Below are 24228 nucleotides of genomic sequence, written 5' to 3'. Positions count from 1 at the left end.
TACACACACCATTCATATTCGGATTCAACTCAATACACCGGTCTCGTCGCAACAAGCACAGAAACATTTTAGTTCCGGCCAGTACAAAACAATAATGTAATCCAATTCATTAGGGTTAAGACGGCCTTAAACTGCTCTTTGCCCTGTTGTTTGTTTAAAAGGGACACAGAGTACGGGAGAAATAAGAGCTTGTATCTGTTGCTCTTTAAACTGTGTGCTCTGATGGGAGAAGTTTATATTCACCGTTTAGAGAATGCAATGGATTCTCAATGATTTTCTGAGCTTGGACGAGGACAGAGCTATTGTAAATGTCTTTCATGGAAGGGAAATCGTCAAGATATGAGAGAGAAGGGGTTTTAGCGTGTTAAAGTATGAAATTTCAGAGGAAGCAGATCCAAAGGGTGCATCTAGAGGGGTGGCACCCGAATAAAGGTCTTGCCACCCCATTGACGTCATGTTCAGTCTCACATATGTTCTAGAAGCCATTTCATATTTTTCCAGGACAAGATAATCCTTTATTGATCTCACAATGCTACTATTTGTATATAATTTTTGGGAGACTCAGCCTGCATTGCGATCAAGCAGAACTTGAGTACCCCCGCTATAAACATTCAACATTATAAAATCTGATTTTTTTCCACCCTGAGCAGATCACAGCTTTTGTTGCCACTTAAAGGTGATGCTAAGTGCACATGAATCGTGATTAAAATCTAATTTTAGAGGCTGACCGATATGGGTTTTTTAAAGGCCGATGCCGATGTGCTCTGCAGATGTTTTTGACCGATATTTTTGGAAGATTTTTCCAAATGTTTAGAAATAAATAATAATCCTGTAAAAACAAATACTTTGCTGCTCCACTGGCCGATTTTATATTTTATTTCTTGAGGTGATCCAATCATAGTTTCTGTCCCAGCTTTGATTAGTTGTCGTTAGCATTAGCATATTGTTACTAGCTGCGAGTGGAGTTTAAAACTAACTCAGCGATTGAATTCTCCAGATTCTGCACTTCAAAGTGACAGGCAGCATGTCCATATTGACGGAGGTTTAGTCAAACTTGTGTTTAACAAACTTGATTCTAACCTAGGGAGTTGTGGGAGGACTTGTTTTAAAGCCCTTGCTCTTTCCAATGCAACGTGAAGTCTATCATTTTCAGTCCTGTAAAAATCGTCTTTTTTCAGCGCTCGATCGGCCGATAGCTGATATTGTAAAATCCTCAAATACTGGCCTGATATATTGGTCGGTCTCTATAAATTACGATCTTGGTCAAAGACAATAGGGATTTTTTTACATATCGCCCATGCCTAAATTGGATGTGAAAAGTCTGTATATTTCTCTCTCTACTAGTTTAGAAACAAGTCTGTCACTAACCCTGGCTTTGCCCTGGCTGTGACCTGTCTGTGTTGTATAGGCGCGTCTCATGTCAGCAGTAGCCGTTAATAACGTGGCTTTGTAACATCTCTGGTGTACATAAGTCCTATTTAAAACGCTATGTCCTATGTGTAACTCGATAACAGTTTAACAGACATTGTGTGGCCTGTTATAGCCGTCCGGCGTCCACAGAGTGACAGGGGAATTGATGTGTCAAGCTCAATGAGACTTTTTATAAATGTTAGACAGCTAATGGCAGGACACAGAGAAAAGCTTGTCCTATGATTGCTCTTGAAAAGGAATGTTATGATTGCAAATCATTGCAGGATTGTGGTTTAAACAGTGAAGCATTAGCATCCAGTTTCATAATTGTTGATTTGGCGTTTGTAAAGAAAGTTAACGGGTCAATTATGGATTGTTGCTTGCCCTATACAACACCATGCAAGATCATTTGGACTTCTAGTTTATTTCTAATGACAAAAAAAATCCTACTTATGGTTAATGTAAATTCCATTTAGTAATTCATACCAATACACAAGTGTGCATTTTAATCAAACTGAGTGGCATTAGTGCAGGGGTAATGTTTCTGTAACTGTCTCCTTATTCTGTGTGTCAAGCAGCCAGTTAGCCTCACATGTTCACTATAACAAATAAGACAAAATCCATTCTTTTTTTCAGTCCTGACAGTTGTACTGACAGTTGTGTAACTATCCACTGGTGCCGTCTGCTGCTACATGAGGAAGTTGACCGTTGACCTAAATCCTAAAGCTCTATAGAGTCGGCAGCAGGCGGGAGGAAGTCATGTGACCACACAGGAGTCGGGACGGAGCATAGGAGCCCTTGGACATGTTTCTATAGGCTGCTGCTGCGACGTCCCTTCCGTCTCCGGTACCCACAATCCCACATGGTTCAGGGCTGCACCTTGCATGCCACGCTTCTTCCTGCATATTGTTCTGCCATCACGCACTTAACAATAAGGTCACTTGTTTACTTCTTTGGAAACGGCATGGACGTCAGAAGCAGGCCATAAATTAATTGTAGGATGTTTAAGCTTTCAAACTATGTCCTCTCGCTGTCGTTTGGAGTGTAACAGTGTAGCTGAGAATGTAAATTGTAAGATGTTGACATACACTTATCCTTAGCATTGCGTTAGTGTCTTAAGCTGACATTACAATGACTATTATATCTGAATGAATTCTATCAGGGCCAAGGCTACACTTCAGGCTTAGCATTTCTCACTGAATTAAAGTGAGATACATATTTTGATTTGTCATGTACCTCATAAGTCTCTCCTTCAGTGAAACGCGCATAAAGAAGTGACCGTTAACCGGATTTATACATTTCACTGTCAAGGTTGAGTGCCTGTTTATTGGCGTTTGTTTACTAAGCTGGTCCTGGCCCAAGTCCAGGTGAAGCCTTGAGAAAGAGCGGGTTTGTCGACTGTTCACAGCTGTAGCTCAGTGACAGGAGGATTTATGAGGGGTGGAGAGGGATGCAGACATTAGTTAACTTTACATGCATCATTAGCACCGGGAATAACGGAGCTCCCCGCTAGATTACTGAAGGGTGATGGCAGCAGCACCGAAAGAATGTGAAATGTGAATAAATATGATTAATGTATATGCAAAGCCAAAAAAAAGACAAGTCATAAATTAGTCATTAACCATAGAAATAATAATAGTAATGGATCGGTTTTGTATAGCGCTTTTCTGGACACTCAAAGACCCTTTGCATTGCATTATTCATTCACTCCATATTCGGTGGTGGTAAGCTACTATTATTGGCCCCTCCAACCACCACCAGCCACTCACTCACTACATTCACTAGGCTTCCTGGTGTTCCCAAAAAGTCTCCCATCCAAGTACCGACCAGGCCCTAACTGTTTAACACTCAGGGCTTTATATACAATGAATACATATTTAGAAAATGTATTCATGGACTAATTGCATATTAATCGCATCATATGTATCTTGAACATAAAATCATAATATCCTTTTGTGCGTTTACCTGAGGCATTTGTCGATTTAATATGAAACGCAATGTTAAGACTCGCGTCACAAATTACAAACTAAGCAGATGGGCCTGTCAAATCAATTAAGTTTAGGTTTATTAAGGAAATGTGAGAAAATGCTTTAAATTAGAGCGTTCTGTATAGGCCTAATATTGATAATTAAGATAATAATATTAAAAAAAACATTAGGGACCATAACTTATATGCGAGCTATGCAAGATTGAGTTCTTTACAGTCACTCTACTCTGCATTGCTCACGTAACATGACATTAACAAGTGTCTTTGGAGTCAGAAGTGTCTTTGAAGTGCAGCCTGAGGCAGTTTTTAAGTTACAGCAGTTTATGTTCAACCGCTGTGCCACAAAGCCGACACTTATTCCCACACATTTCACTTTTAGTCTGAGTTGTGATTTGGTGAAATAGCCACACCCCAAACCTTTTCTCAGGTGTAAATGCATATACAGAACAAACTGGATACATTTAGGAAAGTTTGACAAAGAAACTTCCCACAATTAATGGGATTCCACTGGACAGAAATACTGTATCAAAATAAAACTCTTGACGACCAAAATGCTTTGAACCCAAATGATTTTTGTTTGCTATTGTCTGTCACATGCTATTTGCGACTAATTTTGTAGTTAGAAATTTCCCTTTTATTTTTGGAGTTTGTAAGATGATGGAACCAACTAAATTTACTACATTGAAACCATTTGTACAAAGCAAATATCACGCACATTTCCGATCGCTTATCTTTAATGCCTGCACTTTCGACTTAAGCATTTTAACTTTATTTGATTGCTGTAAAGAAGCTCCCTGAGCAGAGAGGGTGTGTCAGAGGCTCATCCCGTTACATGATGATCTCGTTTAGTGCGGCTCTGGGTGGAGGCGCTGAGTCAGACAGAGAAAACGTCTGCCCTTTACACACTCTGCACCACTGCAGAAGTGGAAAGTGGCTCGATAAATGTCTGAATACATTTACTCTGGGTTTCTGTGCGGCATTAAAAAGCAATAAAAGTCATTCAATGAATAGCTCTAAAATGAAGGCCTTAAATGTCATTAAAAAGCATTCAAACTGGCATTAAATCAAAACTTCTGAGAAAATAATGACCTCAACTCAATTTTTCCTGCATATGTTTGTAACAAATACACCAATTCTGGAGGAGAAATATTGCTGTTGTGTCCAATTTGCCTCTTGATAACAGAAATCTGTTTGATGGAATGTTTACGAATCTTTGGAAATGGAATATTCACAGATTATTTTGTTTGGCATTAAAAATATAGTAATTTGGCATTAAAATTGTATTAAGAGGGTTTTCTCCCTTGTAAATAAACAATATGAATATCCTGAAACTATGAAAAACCACAATGTAGAAGAAGAAAAAGATGATGATGCACAATGTACTGGAATGCAAGCTCTTAAGTTTACCCTGAGGATCAGCGGCCAAACCACCCAAAAAACCTCTGAAAACCCACCCTAACCCGCAGACATATGACATCGCCATTATTTTCAATCTATTTTATTAGTTTTTAGAGCCACTGCGTTCTAGCAGCTCTAACTGCCTGAGATTTGTCATTTGAATTGCACTGGCTGACCAAAAACAAGAAGTCACCACCTGGATTTAACTACAGTAACTGTTATGATCAGTGGTTGCTGCAGTTGGTCAGGTCTTGTTTCAGCAACACGGTGGGCCCGATCTTGCGTTGCTAAGTACAGACTTTAGACTAGACATTTGTGCATTCTTCAGCATGTGCTGGTGTTTTGATCATGTTTCTGCTGCTTGGAGTTTGCCTCACACTCTTGAATACTAGCGCTAGAGCGGGACCCATATATTTGCTCTCTCTGTTGGGACAGTGTTTATCTCACAGTGAGAAATGGCTAGTTTGTCCTGCAAAAGCTTAATAACCTGCACAAGGCTGCAGGGGATGTTAATATAAGAGTGAAAAGGAAGCGCTCGTAGTCAGTGCTCCTTGTGACAAGACCCCTTTTTTCTCTAAGCGATGCCCTCAAGGCTACCAGCAAAAGCATTGGCGCACCGTTGTTTGTATGCAAGATACTGTACCTACTTTGTGCAGTGCTGTTGTCCCATCAGGTGGGCAGAAAATCGGGCTCTATGTGTCCAAAGACTGAGATCAGCTGATACCTGAACATCCTGAGTGATCAGGTTATTCCATTAATGGATTTCTTCTTCCCTGATGGCACAAGCATATTCAAAGATGACAATGAGTGGTTCAGGGAGCACGAGACATCATTTTCACACATGGATTGGCGGCCACAGAGTCTAGATCTTCACCGTTGAGAATATTTGGGATTTGCTGGTGAAAGCTTTGCCCAGTGGTCACACTCTCCCATCATCAATGTAAGATCTTGGTAAAAAATGTACTCAACACTGGACGGAAATAACTCTTTTGACGTTGCAGAAGCTTGTTGAAAGAATGCTTCAGCTGTAATCAAAGCTAAAGGCACTCCAAAAAATATTAAAGCGACATTTTTTGGCAAAGGGTTTCTTGTGTAAAAAAAAAATCGACCTGGACGGGCTATGATCATAAACCCAATAGTATAAGAGATTACAGTTGCATAGTTGTTATAAAAGTAGACGTCAACGAGGGTGTATTTCTTTTGCCGCTGCTTCACTGTGTTTGCACGTTCAGTAAGTTTATGCTTTTATGTTTTTAGCTCGGCTCAAAAGCTTTAGTGTAGCTTTAGACAGGATCATCATTTTGTCAGCAGCAAATGTAAGCGGACCCAACTACCCCCCATTTTCTTTGCAGACCTTTGCATTTCTGCTTTCATTGACTGTCCGCTTGTTTCCTCTACAGTGCAGTACAGCATGTTTAGGGTGAAGGGAAGCGGCTCGGTCCTATGCCCCGCTATTGTTCACTGGACACTATAAAGAAGAAAAGAAATAACTGGGTCATTGCCTCAAACAGGGATTTCCTCTGGAGGCCACACCACTGTCCCGCTGATAGAACAGGACTGTCCCGGGAAGAGGCCACTCTGCCTTTGGTTCCCACACTCTCCGGCTTCACAGAAATCCCACTTTGTACTCAGGAACGGAGAGGCAGGTCCTCTGAAGTAGAGAGACTCCTTTTGTGTCGTCACCTACTTTTGAGACAAGACTGTTGGTGTGTTTGTTTTGCTCTCTGTCGTGCAGGAGTTTTCCATTGTAGACAAAGGTTCTTCAGCTGTACTAGGTAGTTGTGTTGTGAGTGTTTCACCATTCATTAAGAAGCTTTACAAACTATATTCAAGCAGCTGAAAGTACCGATCCTGTTGACTTGGTCAGACTTCAGATGGAATGATACACGTTTTTTTGCCTTCAGTCTTTTATTGGCAAATATATATCCAAAAAAACAACATTCACATTTATATGTAAGGCATGGTGGTTTCTCATAACCTTTATCAAAGGTTCAAAAAAGGCTGAAGAAATAAATAAACGTTTCTAATGCTTGTCAAAGTGTCTGACATTTACACTACTATGCGGAAGGCACCTAGCCTTCGGCATGACGTCACGCCAACTAAGTTACTCCATCTTGACGGGAAACATGTTAATGAACTCCAGATAAACTCACACCAACGTTTCATTTAAAATCTATATTTCAAAACCGCTGAAATGCCTGAAACTTGTTGCGCAGTTGGATGCAAATTAGTGGTGTCAGAATTTCTCATGTCTTTACTCTTTAATGGTGTCCCATTGTACATTTCAATCGGATATCTCATCAAATGATTAGCCTATTGAAAACTGCTGTAGCATAGAAGGATTTACTGTCAATGTGAGATTTACTGTTCGTTAATCTGTGAGAGATGGCTATCTATAACCTGGCTAACGCCAGACTGCTGTGTGCGCTCGAATCATTTCGAACTGCACTTGTGATCTAAGCTATCTATACAACAAGCTGGGTGTCCAATTCAGTGTGTTTTACAGTATTATTAGCCTGCTGGTTTAGCGAAGTGTCGAGTAATTTACCTTACTCATGACAATGAGAATATCCTTTCTTTTTGGTTGCTATACAGATGTATTCGACTCCTGACTCAAAATCTGTATGCAGAAAGGATGCTTTTAATGATTTTCCTGTGTATGAAGACGGAAAATCTATCAAGAAACTATATTCTATGTAAATATCGCCAAACTCGAGTGAAGGTATGTTGACCGAGAACTTCACGTCAGTAAATAACTCTGCCGGAAGTGTGTATGGGTCTGTAATCCAACAATGACAGTTTGTTTGCGTATCGAAGTGCCGCATTTCCTTGTAAGTGAGTTGTAACAGATGTAGGTGAAAAAACACTGCATAATTGTGTGGAATCGCGATTGTTTTTTGTTGCATTCGCCATTTTTGTTTCCCTTCAAAATGTTGCGCGCTTGCATTTCTACTGGGAGGCACCTATAGGCTACTGTAAATGTCCAATATGGTGAGTTAGACTTGACTCAATGCCATCTGATCATTTTGTTTCTATTTTAAACATTCACATTTACATTACCCACTTGCCTCTATTGTCTACGTACATTGGCGTATGAACGAGAGTGTGAATGGGTGACTGGTTCCTTACTGTATATAGGGCTTTGGGACTGATGGAGGTAGAAAAGCGCTACGTAAGTTACCATTATGGACCATTCAAATATTGACCACTCATTGTTATTGCCGAATTCTAAAGAGTGGAATGCGAAGTATCCTTAACCAGCACGAGGGTTAGCATTTGTTGTGTGTAAATGCTGGCTGAGATGGGCTCAAAGATGTGTCAGTTTACAGAAAGTGTGAGGCTCACGTCTGTTACATCAGATATGAAGCTGTTTCTGGTCGAGCTTGATCTCGTCTGGGCCCGGTTTATTTGAGCCTGACTTTCTCGTGTCTGAGGCCTGACTGTGAAAGAGTCAGAAAAATAAACAGTGGCACATGCCTGACATGACACAGATAAGAACAACGTCTTCAACACAACGGCTCGATCTGCAGCGCGAGGACGTTTATACTGTTCCAGATCCAACGGATAAAAAGGATACAAAAACTGTTGTACCATTTTGGCAATGGAAGAACAGAACCAGAGAGGGAGAGATTGTTATTGAGCTACTTTTATATAGCTACACAATATTGAACCATGTAAAGTTAAGATAAGATTAACAATTGGGTCAAAATAATTACTTCTGATCTGGAGTCAATGCAGTTGGTCAAGTCAGGTTCAGCAACATCATGTAACCAAAGAATGAACCTGAAGGACCAGGTTGACTTCTAATCGATTTCCCTTCCCTAATGACACAGGCATATTCCAAGATGACAAAACCAGGCTTTGTGCAGTGGTCAGACTCTCAAGATCTTGGTGAAAATTTTAATACAACTTGTGTGGAAGCTTATCAAAACAATGCCACTGCAAACGCATGCTGTGATTGAAGCTGAAGGCGGCTAAATATCGGAGTGTGTGACACTTTCGTGTGGTGCTGACTGGTGCTGGAAAAAATTAGGGCCAAGTGCAGTGTATTTCCCAAATTGATTTTAAGATGGTTTTATTGGTTTATAAAGCTCTTAATGGTCTTAGTCTGATTTATTTATCTGATTTACTTTTGACCTATGAGCCATCTCGGAAGAACTAACTGTTCCTGAATTTCAAGCCAAAACTCATGTGGGGGCCTCTTTAGTTACTACTTGTGGAACAGTCTACCTGATTTCTGCCTAGAACAGGGGTCTCCAAGTAAATTTCACTGGGGGCCAAAATATATTGCCAGGGTCCATAAACAAAAGCTCTATATGTTTGATTGGGAAAATACTATTGAGGAAACATTTTTCACTAAATGAATAATAGCCTCGGCTTACACTTGTATTGTACTTAACAAGCCTGTATCACAAGTCTCTCCTACACTGTTGTCATTATTCATTCACTCCACACTTGGTGGTAAGCTACTATTGTAGCCACAGCCGCCCAGGGGCAGACTGTCCATTTACCACGTGATTATAAAGTATTTTTTATATCCTGATCTCCCCTTATGTCAGTGCCCTCTGCTGGACACGTGTGGAACTCTTTCCTTTCTTTATTTAAGCTGCCCCCTAGTGGCTGAAGTGAGCATTCTGGCTATTTCTTTAAAAATCCATAACTCTGCACAGGAATGGGCTAGAGACTTAAATTTTTTTGCTCAGGAACTCTATAAGTCAGGGGCCAGATTGAATCATCACGCAGGCCGGATTTGGCCCGCAGGCCGCCAGTTGGAGACCCCTAATATTGGTTCTTAGTCATTTTTAATAGTCAAAACCTTTAGGACAGCCTGTCAAAGCTTTAAAATTCTAATTTTAGTTTAAATATATGTGTTGGACAGCGTGGGGTTGTTGTTGTGAAGCACTTTGCGCTGCATTGTGAATGTATGAAAAGTGCTATATAAATAAAATTGTATTGAAATTGGTGCTGCCCTAGTACTCTACTGTAGTATTTGAAGATTCTACCTCAAACTATTTCCAAATTAGACCAATATCATCCAATATTTTGCAAGCTTTGAATTTAGTCCCTTAGTAATGGTAAGTTAAATTAGTTGTTTATGAAGTAGCATTAGCAGCAGCAATAGTTACATTTTTATGTTTTTTATGACACGCAGTATAAGCCGTTGCCTTGCATTTAAACATCTTCAATGACCTTTTAGTTAACTTTGTTTTACTTCAATTATTTTTTGTGTGTGACTGTGCTTCAAATCTACTTTTGGAAACTTTTCCCAGTGCTTCATCTCCTCTGATTCCTGAAAACTGTCAAATTCCTGGTTGTTTCCTCGTAGATCAAAACATTGTCGTAAATACCGCTCACTCACACTGTTGTTTATAACGTGAAGCTCCTCCTCTTTTGGGCCAAACTGAAAACTTCCTGGCTCTGACCTCTCGTTCACTCCTGCCTCTCCATAATAACGAGTCAGTGCACTGCAAAAAGAGACGGTGCAGGAATGAAGAATATGTGATCTTAATTTGAGATATTCTGATTGCCAAGAAAAAACTTTATTTAAAAATAACCACAATGTTCTTAAAAGGCAACATATTTCTAACTATGCACTCACAATATTATGAGTATGTCCCTTGAACGCAACTTCTCATCCTCGGAAGTAGTTTGTTGGAAGAATGCAGTCACACACGAATTCATGAGCATGTCGGTCACCTCCGAATGAGCCGGACGGGCAAAAAGGAGCTCAATGAGGATAAAGGTCAAAGATCATGGGTCTGCAGTAGAGGTGGCGTCAAAACTAGCACATCAAACTTCACATTCAGGTTATTATTTTTACATATCGAATGGTACCTGTCCCTCCTGCTCCGTTTTGCACATTCCTAGTAAATCTTTGACCGCATTTGCTAAATATTTTCACATTCATTTCTCCATTGATATTTTATTTCATTTTCGCTTGGGTTTCATTGGTGTACGACAACAGAGGAAGTGAATGATAACCTTTTAAGTGCAGCACATACTGTATAAAGTGTGATTTTTGCAGTATGCTGCTTATATTGCTCAATTCTTTATGAAGATGTTAAATATTCATGATTTTGCAGCTCAGATTTACATACAGCCAGTGTACAGTGCCCATATGACCTAATTTTGAGAGAACTAAAGGTTTTAATTGTGAAAAGTAGCTTCAGTATTACAGATCATTCTCTTCTCTGGGAAGTTTTCAATGTTGGCAACATACTGACGTGTTTTTTGTCCAGTGTGGGATCAGTTTTATAAACTCATGGACACTGATATAGCCTTTTAGAAATATGCTTTTTTGTCTTACACAATTTTATATTAAACTTCTATTATAATTTTGACTGAGTAGGTCTGTTGTGGCTCAGATGAGTTTGCTGTTGCCTCTGTTATATCACGTAGTTGCAAATGCCAAAGCATTTTGTTACCACTTTCATACCAGTCATTCAGTACATCGCCGTGGCTTACTGATATTGCTATTTTATGCATCTGTCTGTGTTTCTCATTTTTTCAGTAATATTAGAATGTATGCACATGTAGGTTTGTTCACCGTAATTCTCCACATAAATTTCAGATGTATCTTGATATCAGCCAAAAGTTATTTCATGAATATGCCCACCACTTTAGTCTTACACAGTCTGCATTGGCTACAAAATACATCAAATTAGCTTGTAGTGTCCAAATACTGCAGTGTCCACATTTAAACCTCATGGTGATTCCCATCTTTGTCAATGCGTTCACCTTTCCCTACTCCAGTACCCCTGCACAGAGACACTCTCCTGGTCACTGTTTACCCTGTCATCGTAGCAGCAGTGGTTGGGGGAGGAGGAAGAAGGGGGAGGGAGGGGGGTGAACAGCGTGGATCAGAGCGTCCCTCACGCTCTGCACGTAGCACAACCATTAAAACACTACTCCCTCTGGAGGAAGGCCAAGAGTCAAAGTTTGCCGCAGTTCACTCGGCTCTCAACTCTTCCGCCATGCAGCCCCACCCCCCCTCCATCTTCTCCCTCTCTCACTGTCTCTTCTCCCTCCCTTATGCCTCTCTGAATGGGCTACAGGAAACCCTTTGTCAGCCTGCGTGCCGCTAACCTGCTTTGACTCCCAGCTTTACCGTTTTTCTCCTTTTTTTTCCCCTTTTGGACATGCCTCTTTTGTTTAAGCGTCGTGCGTCATAGTGTAGCACCACTGCCCACCTTAAATCCTCTCCCCCACCTGCTCTGTCATATATTGCTTGTTTTTTCAACTTTGAAAGCCCTGATACTGTGCATTCTAGTGGTAACCTGCATCACCGGCACAATGTGGACTGACGCAAGCAGCCACAGTCAGATAGAGGAAAATAACACTCGGTACGTCAGAGAATGAAGAAAAAAAAAGGCATGCTATATCCACTTCATGACAGGAATGGCATGCAATACGGAGCAGTTCACCCCCCTGAGTTATTTTGATATTGCAAATTGTGCGCACAACATTATACAGGCCACAATTCCAAGCTGCATGGTAGATTGTGATTATTGCATTGTCCATTTGCAGTATAAAGTATGCAGTGTCAAAAATTACACACATGATGATGGTGAAAGTCGTATAGTTTTTGCAGTGTTATTTCGATGTGTGTGTGGGAGGCGGGTTTGAACTGGGGAGGGTTTCAAGGAGAAAAGGTTGGGAACCACCTGTTAAAATGAATGACCTTGGTGAAACTGTGTGGAATCTAAAGCCCCTTTGTTTGCACTGTCCCATCTAACACTTGGGCCACTTGAGCCTTCTCTGTGTGAAGCTGGAGCGCAAGCACTAGCAAGTGTTGGATACAAGCGACTGATATTTCCTCAGGACAAGTGTCTGTCCTTGAGGCGCTGTACTTGTCCCCACTCATGGCTCCCATCCTCAGGGGGGGTATCGGCGAGCTGTTTACTCATCCAGGTTTACAAGAGCGCATAGGGGTCCGGTGCCAACACCCAGACAGATCATGCAGGTCTTTAATAGGGCAGGAAAGGGTGATGGGAAGTTGACGTGCGGCACTATATCTCCGGTTGATTTCCTCCGTCGTTTAAAGTTTATAATGGCCCAGCTGTGTTGTTTGGAGCCGGTATCGCCTGTGGTGCAGGTGAGGGGAAGACAATACAATCTGGCTGTGCCAAAAATCCAGTGCTGCAGCAACGGCAGCGGCCCGACAAGTGCTAATGTGTTTGGAACTAGACAGACTCACGGCAGCTGTAGCCAAATATACCATTGATCCGTCTTCAGTGCATAGTTTAATGTCAGTCACATGGTTTGGAGTGCAGTAACAATATAATGTACTTTTGGGTCTGAACAACTGTGGCTTTCTTTTCACTCTGGCTTTTCCCTTATGTGGTTGCAGCTCATTATGTACTAACCTGCAATTACAATAGGGTAAAGTCTGTCATTGCAAATTTTTATGATCTAAAATTATGGATGCTGAAAGAAAATCTGTTTTGAGACCGGTGAAAGGATTTGTCGCACCCCATGTGTGGCTAGAAAATAGGATACTTGCTTATTAGTGTTTATTTAGAAAGCAATTATGAACACACAGTCAAGTTAGTGCAGTCTTATGCAGTGCAGTCTTATGCAGTCTACTTCTCCCTTTGACAGCCTCAAGTTTAATCAACCTGAAGTTAAATATTCCCCAAGTGTGCTCAACTCAGTGTAGTCTCCTTAGTCTGCTTGCATTAGTTCTTCACCTTTTAACAAGGATACTGCAAATGCAAAAGTCATTTATTATTTCACTCTTTCAAGTATTTTTGTGTTTTGTTTGCCAGCTTCGTGTCTCAATGTGTGAAGTAAAGCCAAAGAAGCAAGACACTAATAAGTTTGTTAAAATTCAATCTATACAAAAATTCTGTGCTATGTTAATTCAGTGTGGTCTGTTTTATATGCCTGCCGTGTCAAATGAAATGTCTTGAACTGTATGTTTTTAAGAAGTTCTAAATCTTCTTTTCTTTTCTTTTCCAGGCGATGGTTGCGTGTTATCCGGGGAATGGCACAGGGTACGTTCGACATGTGGACAATCCCAACGGCGACGGCCGCTGTGTCACCTGCATATACTACCTAAATAAAGACTGGAACGTCAAGGTACGTCCCATTAGGAGCTGATCACTTTTCTAGTTCATTTATCATATGCGTCAAGTACAATGTGTACCATGTTATCGCGTGTTGTACGTCATGGATATTTTAGGGATGTAGTATTTAGGGCTGGGACAAAATATCAGATTTGGATCGCAATACTTTGTGCTTCAATACCAAGAATCGATACTCTTTCCAAGTATCTCAATACTTTCAATTCTTCTCTTCACTTCCTTGTTTTGCAGTAACAGCTCTTTGTTTCATTTTATGCTAATGCACTTTTCGATCTTATCACTTCAAAAACTGTCAAATGGCATTGGGTTTGTAAACTTTGGACACATGACTGTTTTCTTTTTAGATATTTTAAGGTAAACATTACAAATCATAATTACTTATTGTATCGCAATACGTATTGGATCGGCCCCGAGTATCGCGAAACATTTGACAAAAGTGGATTGTCCCAGCCCTAGTAGTATTAGTAGTAGCTAGAAACTCTTTCTGCTGACTCTTTGATGCATACAAAAGGGATGCTGCTGTGTTTGCCGTTATTACCTAATTCATGCATAAAGCATAATACCCCCTCTTTAGCCAAATTCACACATGCAGGCTTAAGTCAGGATGTTCTTGTAAGAGCTTGTCCCTCCCATGATGAAACCTCCGAAACCTCCAACAACTCCTCTGAGACGTTCACAGACCACGCCACGTTTGGGAACTTTTCCCTGATGTACTTGTGGTTCTTGCATGTTTCATCCTGGATAGTGGCTCTCACTTTACAGCTTTACAGCGTGTACGATCTCTGTGGTGCTGGATTAGGGATGGACTCCTCCACGCTTAAGCTCTACATCTATAGTTTGTATTTCTTCTCTTGGCCAACCTCTTATTCCTGCAGGGTATCTGGCAGGGCGTAGCAGTTTATTGGACAAAACTTGTTCTCACCATACTTGCCTTAGTCGTCATATATTTGGCTGGAGCCACTTTTCTTGTTCCTCCTTTGAAGGTGCCGTTTAGTGGGATTCCAATGTGTCAATGTCAGCTGTTATGAGACCCCTTATACTGTATAGTATATAATAAATGTAATGTACATTATGTTTAGGCAAACTTTATTCCCTCTTTAAGCTTTGCTGACCCGATTTGCACCAGCCGTTTCTTAATCGGTGAACTCTGAATTATGTAACACATTGCTTAGGCAGCCATTATGTACTCAGTATGGAACATGTTTATCAAACCACACCTCGTATGTAGCCACAAGCTGTTCAGACGCCATCAGTTCGTGTGTGTCCTACTTTCATTGGTGTGCGTTTTATCCAGGAGTTAGATAACTTTACCCCCGCATTATTTATTCTGCAGTGCCCTCCCTCCCTCTGTTTAACGCAGCAGTCTCGCAGCTCTCGAATCCTGTGTCCGTGAAATGCCCATGTTTTAAACCCCTCCAGCCTGTCGTAAGGCGCGTACAGAGATCATTAAAAATCAAACGTTATGAGAAAAAGTTAACTATTTTGCCACGAGCAGGTAGTGTCTCCATCCTTACAGCATTAGACACAACGATATAAAAATGTTACCAAAAACGTTCTCATGCATTTAGCAACTGTCTTTCATTCGGGCCATATTGCGTTGTTGTTGTTGCAGTGTCTCGTCGGTTCGGTTGGGCGTGCGATGATTCCTGAATGTGGGTATAGAATGTGGTTGCCTGGAAACGGGGGCTGAATGGGGGGAAAGAGGCAGAGGAATTTTCAGGTTGATTAGATGCGTTCACGTTCGACAATTTGGTGATGTTGTAATCTCGGGCGGAGGCTGATTATGTAACTCGATTGACCGCTTTGGAAAGAAATGTCGAGATGTTTTTGTTTGAGGAACTGGCTGATTTGACTTTACATGAGTGCGACCCTTATGTGTAATCTCAAAATCATAATGTGTATATTTAGGTTTACAAGATGCTTTTGTACATCTTTGCAGCAGAGAGTCCCTACTGGCCACAGAGGAAACAGCTTCAACTTATATAGCGCTTTTCCACCTACATTAGGCACTCAAAGCTCTTTACAGCAAGGATCTACGCAATTTCGTTGTACAATTGTATAATGACATTGACAAATAAAGCATTAAAGCTTACTTCCTTATATGGGCCATTAGAATGTTCAATAAATACAGCTGTTTCTGGAAAGTAATTTTTATACCTTTTAAATTAGCGTTGCAAAAAAGTCACAGTGAACGGAGAGAATCACCACAGCACGTCCTGGTCAAAGCCATGGACATATTTAATGCATGAAGTTAGGAGATTTCAGTTTTCATCGTGTATCATTTGATCTGCCCCGTCAGACACGGGCCGCGCCAACGTGATGGATCTCAGACTGTAACTCTGTCCCACAAACCTGACCATAAGTCACTGTGATTGGCCACCACAGGTGGTTCACTTGTTACATAGTTGGCATAAGTGCGTCTGAAATATGTTCATAATTTCCCGTTTGCTCTCTTTAATTTGTAACAGTCTTTATGCTGTACGCGTTTGTAGAGATATATTGTGCTGCTTACATGTTAAAAATAAATCCATTCATTCAGAAATTGCTGTGAGAGCAGACCTGACAATAGGAAAAGACACAGGGCTTTGTTATTCAATATCCAATGACTATAATCTTGCATTCTGATCTATTTTAATTTTGGAAAGGTTCCCAAAAACCCTGACTGTCAAACTTCTGAAAGACTAAACTCTGAAAGCATTTGGGACTTTTTACCAGGAAAGTCCCAGTAAGATATTTATTTTGTGGAAGCACTTGAGACCCTTTCGTACATGTTTTTAGTGATGGGAGGGGCATATGAAGAACATGCCAACTCCACTTAGAAAGGCCCCACACAATTGCAGATGTCATGCCATGTGACGATAAAGATGCAATAAAAGACTATGCTGATGAAGCTGCAAGGTCTACAGTGTCCACACCTTTTTAATGGCTATAATTGAATGTTTTAAGTGAATAGTCTTGTGTCATCCGGTGATTCATGTCTTAAAACTAAACCTGTGCCAGCGGAGACCTGTGGGCGTCTGGTTTGGCAACATTTATTGGTCCGCAGTGTTTGATAAGACGTCATAGTCCTACAGTCATGTGTTTCCATAATAAGACGCCACACACAGATGAACAAAATGTTAGACCTTCACCGAGTCCGGGGTTTTACTGCAGTTCTGCCCTATTATTTATGAATGTAGCGGCATGCTTCAGTCACCTTGCGATATGACATACTTTTTCCCCCCTCCATGCCTCCCTTCGTACCTTCCCTGATGCCCTTGCCAGTCTGTTAACATCCCTGCCTGATCTTTGCCCTGTCTATATGTTGCGCTTGACGTCATCAGAGTAAAACATTGATAGACTTTTAGACATAGTCATGTTTTTAAATGCATTGCACCTTGTAAATGGAAATGTGACTATTCTGGTAAAGGTAACTTTGGTGTGGATCTTTATCTTGATACTCCCCTCGTGCATGTGGAACACTCTGGGCCTCGAGTACTGAGCTTTATGTTGACCATGACATTTTAATAGCAATATTTAATTGCTATTTTTGCATATTTTGCTGTGATCAAATAATATCCCCTCTTCCTAGCAAACTGTTGTCAAGTTCGGGGTTTCTATATCAGTGCTTAAAGACAAGTGTGTTTAAAGGAACAGACTACCGTTTTTCCACACTGAGATATGTTCTTACCTGAGCTTAGACGAGTTGATGCGTACCTGTCTGGTCTTTGTTTGTGCCCTCAGTCACGCAAAACAACCAAAGATGTTGTTAGCATTTAACCTCTCCCAACATATTCTTATATCTCCAAATGGGGGTGAAGTTAGAAGCTACCATGCTCTTCCACGGGCACGCACAAAGACCAGACAGGTACGTATCAACTCGTCTAAGCTCAGGTAAGGACATATCACAGTACGGAAAAACGGTGGCCTGTTCCTTTAAAAGCATCTGAATAATACACATTAATTTTCCCATCCCCCATATCAGCCTCAAATCTGTTCAGTTTTGCATTGGGTTTCTGTTGTCGTTTCCTCTTAGCAGTTGATTAAAACATGAACCTTGTCAGAAATGTCATTGACATGTTTTTCTGCTCGAGGCTGCATATCAATGAGCTTCAGGTGACAACACAAACAAGTTGTTACCGAAAGCATTTGAATCGGAGATGGCCAACTTCAGCATAAACAAAAATAAAGAAGGCTTTGATATTTTTTATATTATTTCTTTGCATCTACTGTGTCTTTATTTTCAGAATCAGGCAATAGTCACACCTGTGGTTAAAGCAGTACTAAGTAACTTGTTTACCTTAATAAATCCTTTTTGTAGTCCGTCTGGGGGTAATACAAGTGTTAATGGGATGATTGGGAAGTCTTTCATCTCCCCCTGGTGTCTCTGGCCAGAAACCACACTTGCAACTTGACAGCCACCGTACCAGAGTCACCAATACACACTAATAGAATCACAAAGAAGAAGCTAACAGGCAAAGCTAACTGTGGGCTAGCGCTACTTAAACAGTATTTGCAACCAAGTTTGAGTGAAAAAAATATCTCGATTGTGTAACTGGATGTACAATATCTCTCCCTTCGCCTTTTCTGTCAGCGTAGTATTTACTCTCCCGGACAGTTGATAAGTTAAAAAATCGCAACTTGTTACGACACCTGCAGTTGCACTTATGGCCTCTAGGGGCAAGATTTACTTAGTACTGCTTTAAAATATTTTATTTATATAACAAAAGGCATACTTACAGTAACTGATGTTTCCTTCATCGGCCATAATTTGCAGAACTGGTCTCATTTTTTGACTATTCACAGAAAAATGATTCTCTAATTAGTGCTGAAAGAGGAGACTTCAAACTTTTAGGTAGAGCGTTTGTCTTGCAACCAAACACATTCATTGTTCCCTTTAGTTTGTTTTTGTGTCCTTGGGCACAACAACAAATTACCAAATTTCGAAGACCTCAAAGAACAAAACCCTTAATAAACAACAAAGTATATCTCGTCTCCATGATGTCTTATCTATAGAATATGCTAACAAGACCTTTCCAAAATACATGCGAGTATTGCGTTAGTTTAGTTAGTTTTGACAGTGAACTGAATCTTGATTTAAAACGTGCTGCTAATCTAATCGCAATAAAGGTGAGAAAAGTCATTCACTTATATTAACTTCAAAGTTGCTTTTCCCAAATTGAACAGCTGTGGTTTGAATAATGGCTTTAAAGCTTTTTGTGATGCTTCAGCCCATTATGAAAGTCTACGCTTTACGCCATGTAAATTGACCTTGTAGTTACATCAAACATAAACCAAACTTTAGCAGCAGATCTGATTCGTGATCCTGCTCTTTAGGTGAGATACCTGAATGCGTTCCGCGTCTGTGCTCCGATAATTTTCAGCTCAAACAATGACCTCTGTCCCGTCTTCCTTGACCCCATTGTGCAGTATCTCATGGTATTCCCCCTCATTTGCCCTGCTCCTGTCCTTCAGCCTTTGAGGGGTGTGAACTGCCGCTCGTTGCGTGTGAAGCGAGCCCTCTCGTATCAACCCTGTGAGCGTTGGACCAGCCACACTCTGCGGCAATCTGCTTTTCCACTCTCCGGGCCCTTTATCCAGCGGAGCAGTTTTCCTGTGGGTTATTCTTCCTATCCCGGCACAGGAAGGCCGTCCCCCGCTGCGGCTTCCTATCACGGGCTTTCCTCACGGCCCCTACGGCGGGACAAGCCTTTTTCCTCCCAACTTTGTCGTCCTCTGAAGCTAATAATTGAACAAAGCAAAGAAGCTCACATCTGGCGCTGCGCATCGGGTGTAATTACAGTAACAAGTGATTGAAGCACATCTCCCTATTGTTTGAGTGAGATGAAGGAGTAAAAGCAGCGATATGAAATCAGTCAGTTTCACTTTTATTCATTTGTTTAAAGTGACCACTGTCGTGTTTTACAAGGTCACAATAATACATGTCAACAAGGCGAGATAAACCAAGTAAGATGATCTGCTAGAATTTCATAATAAACAGAAGAAATACCCGTGTCGGTTTTTGGCAGCTTTTATACTTCCCCACTGTGAGCTTTTGAGAAACGAGATCCTACGTAGGTGTCTACGTTTTGTGAGCTGATTTTGGACAATTTTGATGTGTTGAATCCAGAAATCACATTGGTTTTGCTCAATCAGGTCATTTTTCAGGTCATCAAATTTTGGTACAACACATATACACTTAGATGCAGATGTACTAAAGTAAAGCAACCCCAAATATAAAAAAAATGCATCCACAGACACCTGACCTTTATACATAAAAATGTTTGCAAAACTGCTCTAAATCAGTGAAGAAAAACCCCCACCTCACAGTAATTAACGTAATGGACTTTATTTTCTATTTAAATTAGTTTGTTTGTAGAGCACAATTCATACACAAGGCATTTCAAAGTGCTTCACAGTTGCATAAAATGACAAGAAAACGGATAAAATCAATAAAAACATCAGCATAAAATTCATTAATTACAGTAAAAGGCAAGAGTGCTGATAAAATACTTTCAGTCATATGCATGGGCAAAAAGAACCGTTTTCAGCCTGGATTTCAACATTGTACAATAGAACAACTTTTTTTTTTTGTCACCAGTTACTTTGATTAGTTATTCATCAACCTTTGATCTTGGTGTTCCCTTCAGCTCATGTAAAAAAAAAAATCTTCAGTTAACACAAGCTGAGTTGAACATTCCACATTGTTTCTCAAATACTTTTTTTTTTTTAATTTTTAGCTTATTTGTACCGTTGTGTACATTTTTGTCTCATGTTCAGCACTTTGGGCAGTGTCGACTGTATTTTCAATGTACTATATAAATCAACCTTCACCTTGATCAGCTGCTTTCATTGTTGCTATTGTTGCTATGTTGTAGCCTAAGTACTGTAGTTCTACGGCTTTTGCAAATGTATTGATATCATGTGTGTCAACCATGATGTGTTTATATGATTGGGATATAATAAAGTCTACAAAAATCCACAAAGAAGCGTTGCACTCTCAAGTCGCCGCTGTTCAATGGTATTTTTATTAATCAAAAATAACGTTTCTGCAGAACCTTCTTCATTTTCATTCATTCTTCTTTTTTTCCTTCAACATCTGCACATCTACAACTTTTGGCGTGTGTTGCTTCTTTTCTCTCAAGTCTAAACATTATAACAGTCACATTATTGGTGTATGAGCTGTTTTTTTTATCTGTTTTCTCCTGATTCACGTGTGAAACTTGCTTCTTCCAGGAACATGGCGGCCTGCTTCGAATCTTCCCCGAAGGAAAAGCGCAGTTCGCCGACATCGAGCCCAAATTCGACCGACTGCTGCTGTTCTGGTCAGATCGACGAAATCCGCACGAAGTCCAGCCCGCCTACGCCACTAGGTCTGTGCCATTCGGTCACGACATTGTTTTATCAAAAAGAGGTTTTGGACTTGCTGAAGTAAATGTGTCAAACCTTCTGTCTCTGCAGATATGCCATCACAGTGTGGTATTTTGATGCAGATGAGCGAGCCCGAGCGAAAGTAAAGTATTTAACCGGTAAGTTTTAACTTGTTGCAATAAGTGACAGGCTTTTACATCTTATATCAAAATCCTCCATACGGGACAATCATTAAAAACAGAATATCAATGTTAGAGTTTCTGTCATTAATCATTAAGTTGAACCATAATTATGTAACACACTATTTAATTAAAGAATTATCTAGACTCCTGGTCGCTGTAAATTAAATTAAATTAAATTGAATTAAATTACATTACATATCCAGTCACCATGAGGTATTATAAAATGAACCTACAAACCTTGTATAAGACTTCTGCAAACATATTTAAAGCCTCTATCAAATGTTAATACAAGTGGGTGTATTTAACAGAGTGCATTTTCTCCAGTTCAGCTTTACCCAAATCTAAAAACTTACAGCCTAGAGTCCAGAGTAACGTCTCAAGACCTACAAAGCTTTTTTGACACTTTTTTCGTTGCCCTTTTGTCACATTTGTGTCATTTTTGTCACTTTTTTTTAATCACTTTTTTTGTCTGTTTTGTCACTTTTTGGTCACATTTTTGTCACCATTTCATCACTTTTTTGTCACTTTTTTGTTTCTGTTTAGTCACTTTTTCATCACTTTTTCGTCACTATATTGTCACTTTTTCATCACTATTTTGTCACTTTTTCGTCACTATTTTGTAACTTTTTCATCACTTTTTTTGTCACTATTTTGTCACTTTTTCATCACTATTTTGTCACTTTTTCATCACTATTTTGTCACTTTTTCATCACTATTTTGTCACTTTTTCATCACCATTTTGTCACTTTTTCATCACTTTTTTGTCACTTTTTTGTTACTTTTTCGTCACTTTTTCGTCACTATTTTGTCACTTTTCATCTCTTTTTTGTTTCTGTTTTGTTACTTTTTCTTCACAGTTTTTTCTTGTTTTTGTGGTTATTTTTGACACTTTTTCCAAGAAGCTTTTAGATTCGGTTAAAGTCGAACTGGAGGAAATGTGCTCGGTTCAGGTGAGCTTCAAGAGATTAAAATGCCCTGAAACTTTACTTTACAACACATCTTCCCAAAGTTGTATTTAATATGCATTTTTCATGACTTTTTCAGTGACTTTAATGATATTTTCTGCCTGTGTTTCTTTGCAGCCGCAGGAGAGAAAGGAGTAAAGGTGGAACTTAACAAATCATCAGATGCCAGCTAATAGGAGGCCCACCCGGATCCTCCTTAAATCAGCCATTAAGTGCTCTGTGTGTGAAGCAAACGGACCATAGGCTGCGCTCACCTCATTCTAAACATATTCTCAATGTTCAGAGCTCTTCACCGCACAAGATTTAAATAGCACTTAACAAATGATGATCCTTTTTGGTAATTTCTCTCAAAAACAGTAAATTGCCCGAAGTTGCACAGTACAGCTCCTCGACGTGAGATTATGTAAAAGCCAGGATGTCGTGAACGCAGCCTATCGAGAGCATGTGCGACTGCGTGAGTTTTCCAGTTCAAAGACGGTATGCTTGGAGTGAAAGGGTGAACGATCCTGTGTTTATGGACAAGAATAAACAAGACAACGCTGCGATTTAGAATTTGTCCCAGCAGACCTCGAATGTCACATCAACGTACTGAAAGGGATTGTGTTTCTTTGTTTTTCCCAACTTTAACATTACAGGCAACGTCTGCAAACCACAGATATTAAATGAGCTCGAAAATGCGACTTCGTTTTTAATTTTTTTTTTGTTGCATCTTGATCTTTGCCATTTTTTTCCTCAAAGGTACAGTGTTCTGCATATATGCTTAATGTGTTATGCTTTTCACATGGAATCAGCTGTTATAAGCTACTGTTTGGCAAAATGTGCTCAAGTTTGCAAAAACATGGAATGATCTAAATAAAGAATTTCTGCAAGAACTCTACGTGTACCGGGCGTTTGTGCAACTTTTCCTGCTAAATATCATTGGACAACTTTACAGGGGCGGATCTAGAGGGGCGAGTAAAGGTCTTGTCACCCCATTGATTTCAGCCAGGTTTTGTCCTTGTCTGGAAATGTCCAAATTTTAGTGTCATCATCAACCTGGTACTTTAGAAATGCATTGTTTCAAGAACTAGTTGCAATCCAGATCCTCAAAGCCTGATTCATGTAATTGTTTTTTGGGTGTGTATATGATGTCTCACATCTGCTCTCGAAGATACTTGGGTGCTTAGAGGCTCACTTTCAGCTAGTACTTTATTGATGGGACAGATAATTATAAGAACTTTATAGCTAAATAAGGAGCCAAGTGCCAACTCCATGAGGATTTTTATATTATACTACAAAAGTAAAAATTTGATCCGAGTAGTAAATCCCCTACTTATATTATGGGCAATGCAGCTGTTTGTTTATAATTGTGGAAGATTCAGCCTGCATCTAAATGGAAAAAACTGCCTTGCAATCAAGCAAAACGTGCGTACCAACACTATAAACAATCAACATTGTAAAATGTGTCGCCATGTTATTAATTATCCCTGACCCTCCTTGCCACCCCATAATTTGGTTTTTAGATCCGCCCCTGCAACTTTACAATAAGTTGTTTTAATATTAAAGCTGCTTCATCATAGACTATTTTTTATTTCAAATAGAATTTATGTTCTGTTGGTTTGAAAAGCCTGTGTCTAAACAAGAACAAGGACTCAACGTTTTTTCCCTTCTGTCTTTTACAACAACACAAATATTGGTTATTAAGGAGGAGTTTCATTTCATGAGATGCACTTTCATTCAGTGTTTTTAGTAGTTTAAGACTTATACATGTTAAGAGTGGTAATGCATGTGATCATTATGATATACATTGGTTTGTGGCAAATTAAATGAAGTATCAATAAGTATGTCAAACCAAGCAATTTAGTGATCTT

At 40.0% G+C, this 24228-nt stretch overlaps 1 protein-coding gene across 2 annotated transcripts in view; it reads left to right on the top strand.

The window, feature by feature from the left end:
- Positions 1-23201, top strand: part of egln1a (egl-9 family hypoxia-inducible factor 1a) — a 28759-nt gene extending 5558 nt beyond the window's left edge. The window contains exons 2-5 of one of the 2 annotated variants that reach the window (XM_079559790.1): positions 13757-13876; positions 21097-21233; positions 21322-21389; positions 22496-23201. In XM_079559790.1, coding sequence (XP_079415916.1) covers positions 13757-13876; positions 21097-21233; positions 21322-21389; positions 22496-22551 — 381 coding nt within the window. In that variant the 3' untranslated portion in view covers positions 22552-23201. The remainder of the gene's footprint in view (positions 1-13756; positions 13877-21096; positions 21234-21321; positions 21390-22495) is intronic. The other variant, XM_079559791.1, reaches the window with a different exon arrangement.
- Positions 23202-24228: the final 1027 nt, after the last annotated feature.

The sequence above is a fragment of the Gobius niger genome (genome assembly GCF_951799975.1).
Source record: "Gobius niger genome assembly, chromosome: 7".
Classification (NCBI taxonomy): domain Eukaryota; kingdom Metazoa; phylum Chordata; class Actinopteri; order Gobiiformes; family Gobiidae; genus Gobius; species Gobius niger.
Note: the sequence above shows the minus strand (reverse complement) of the source record. Positions and strands in the feature narration are given on the sequence as shown.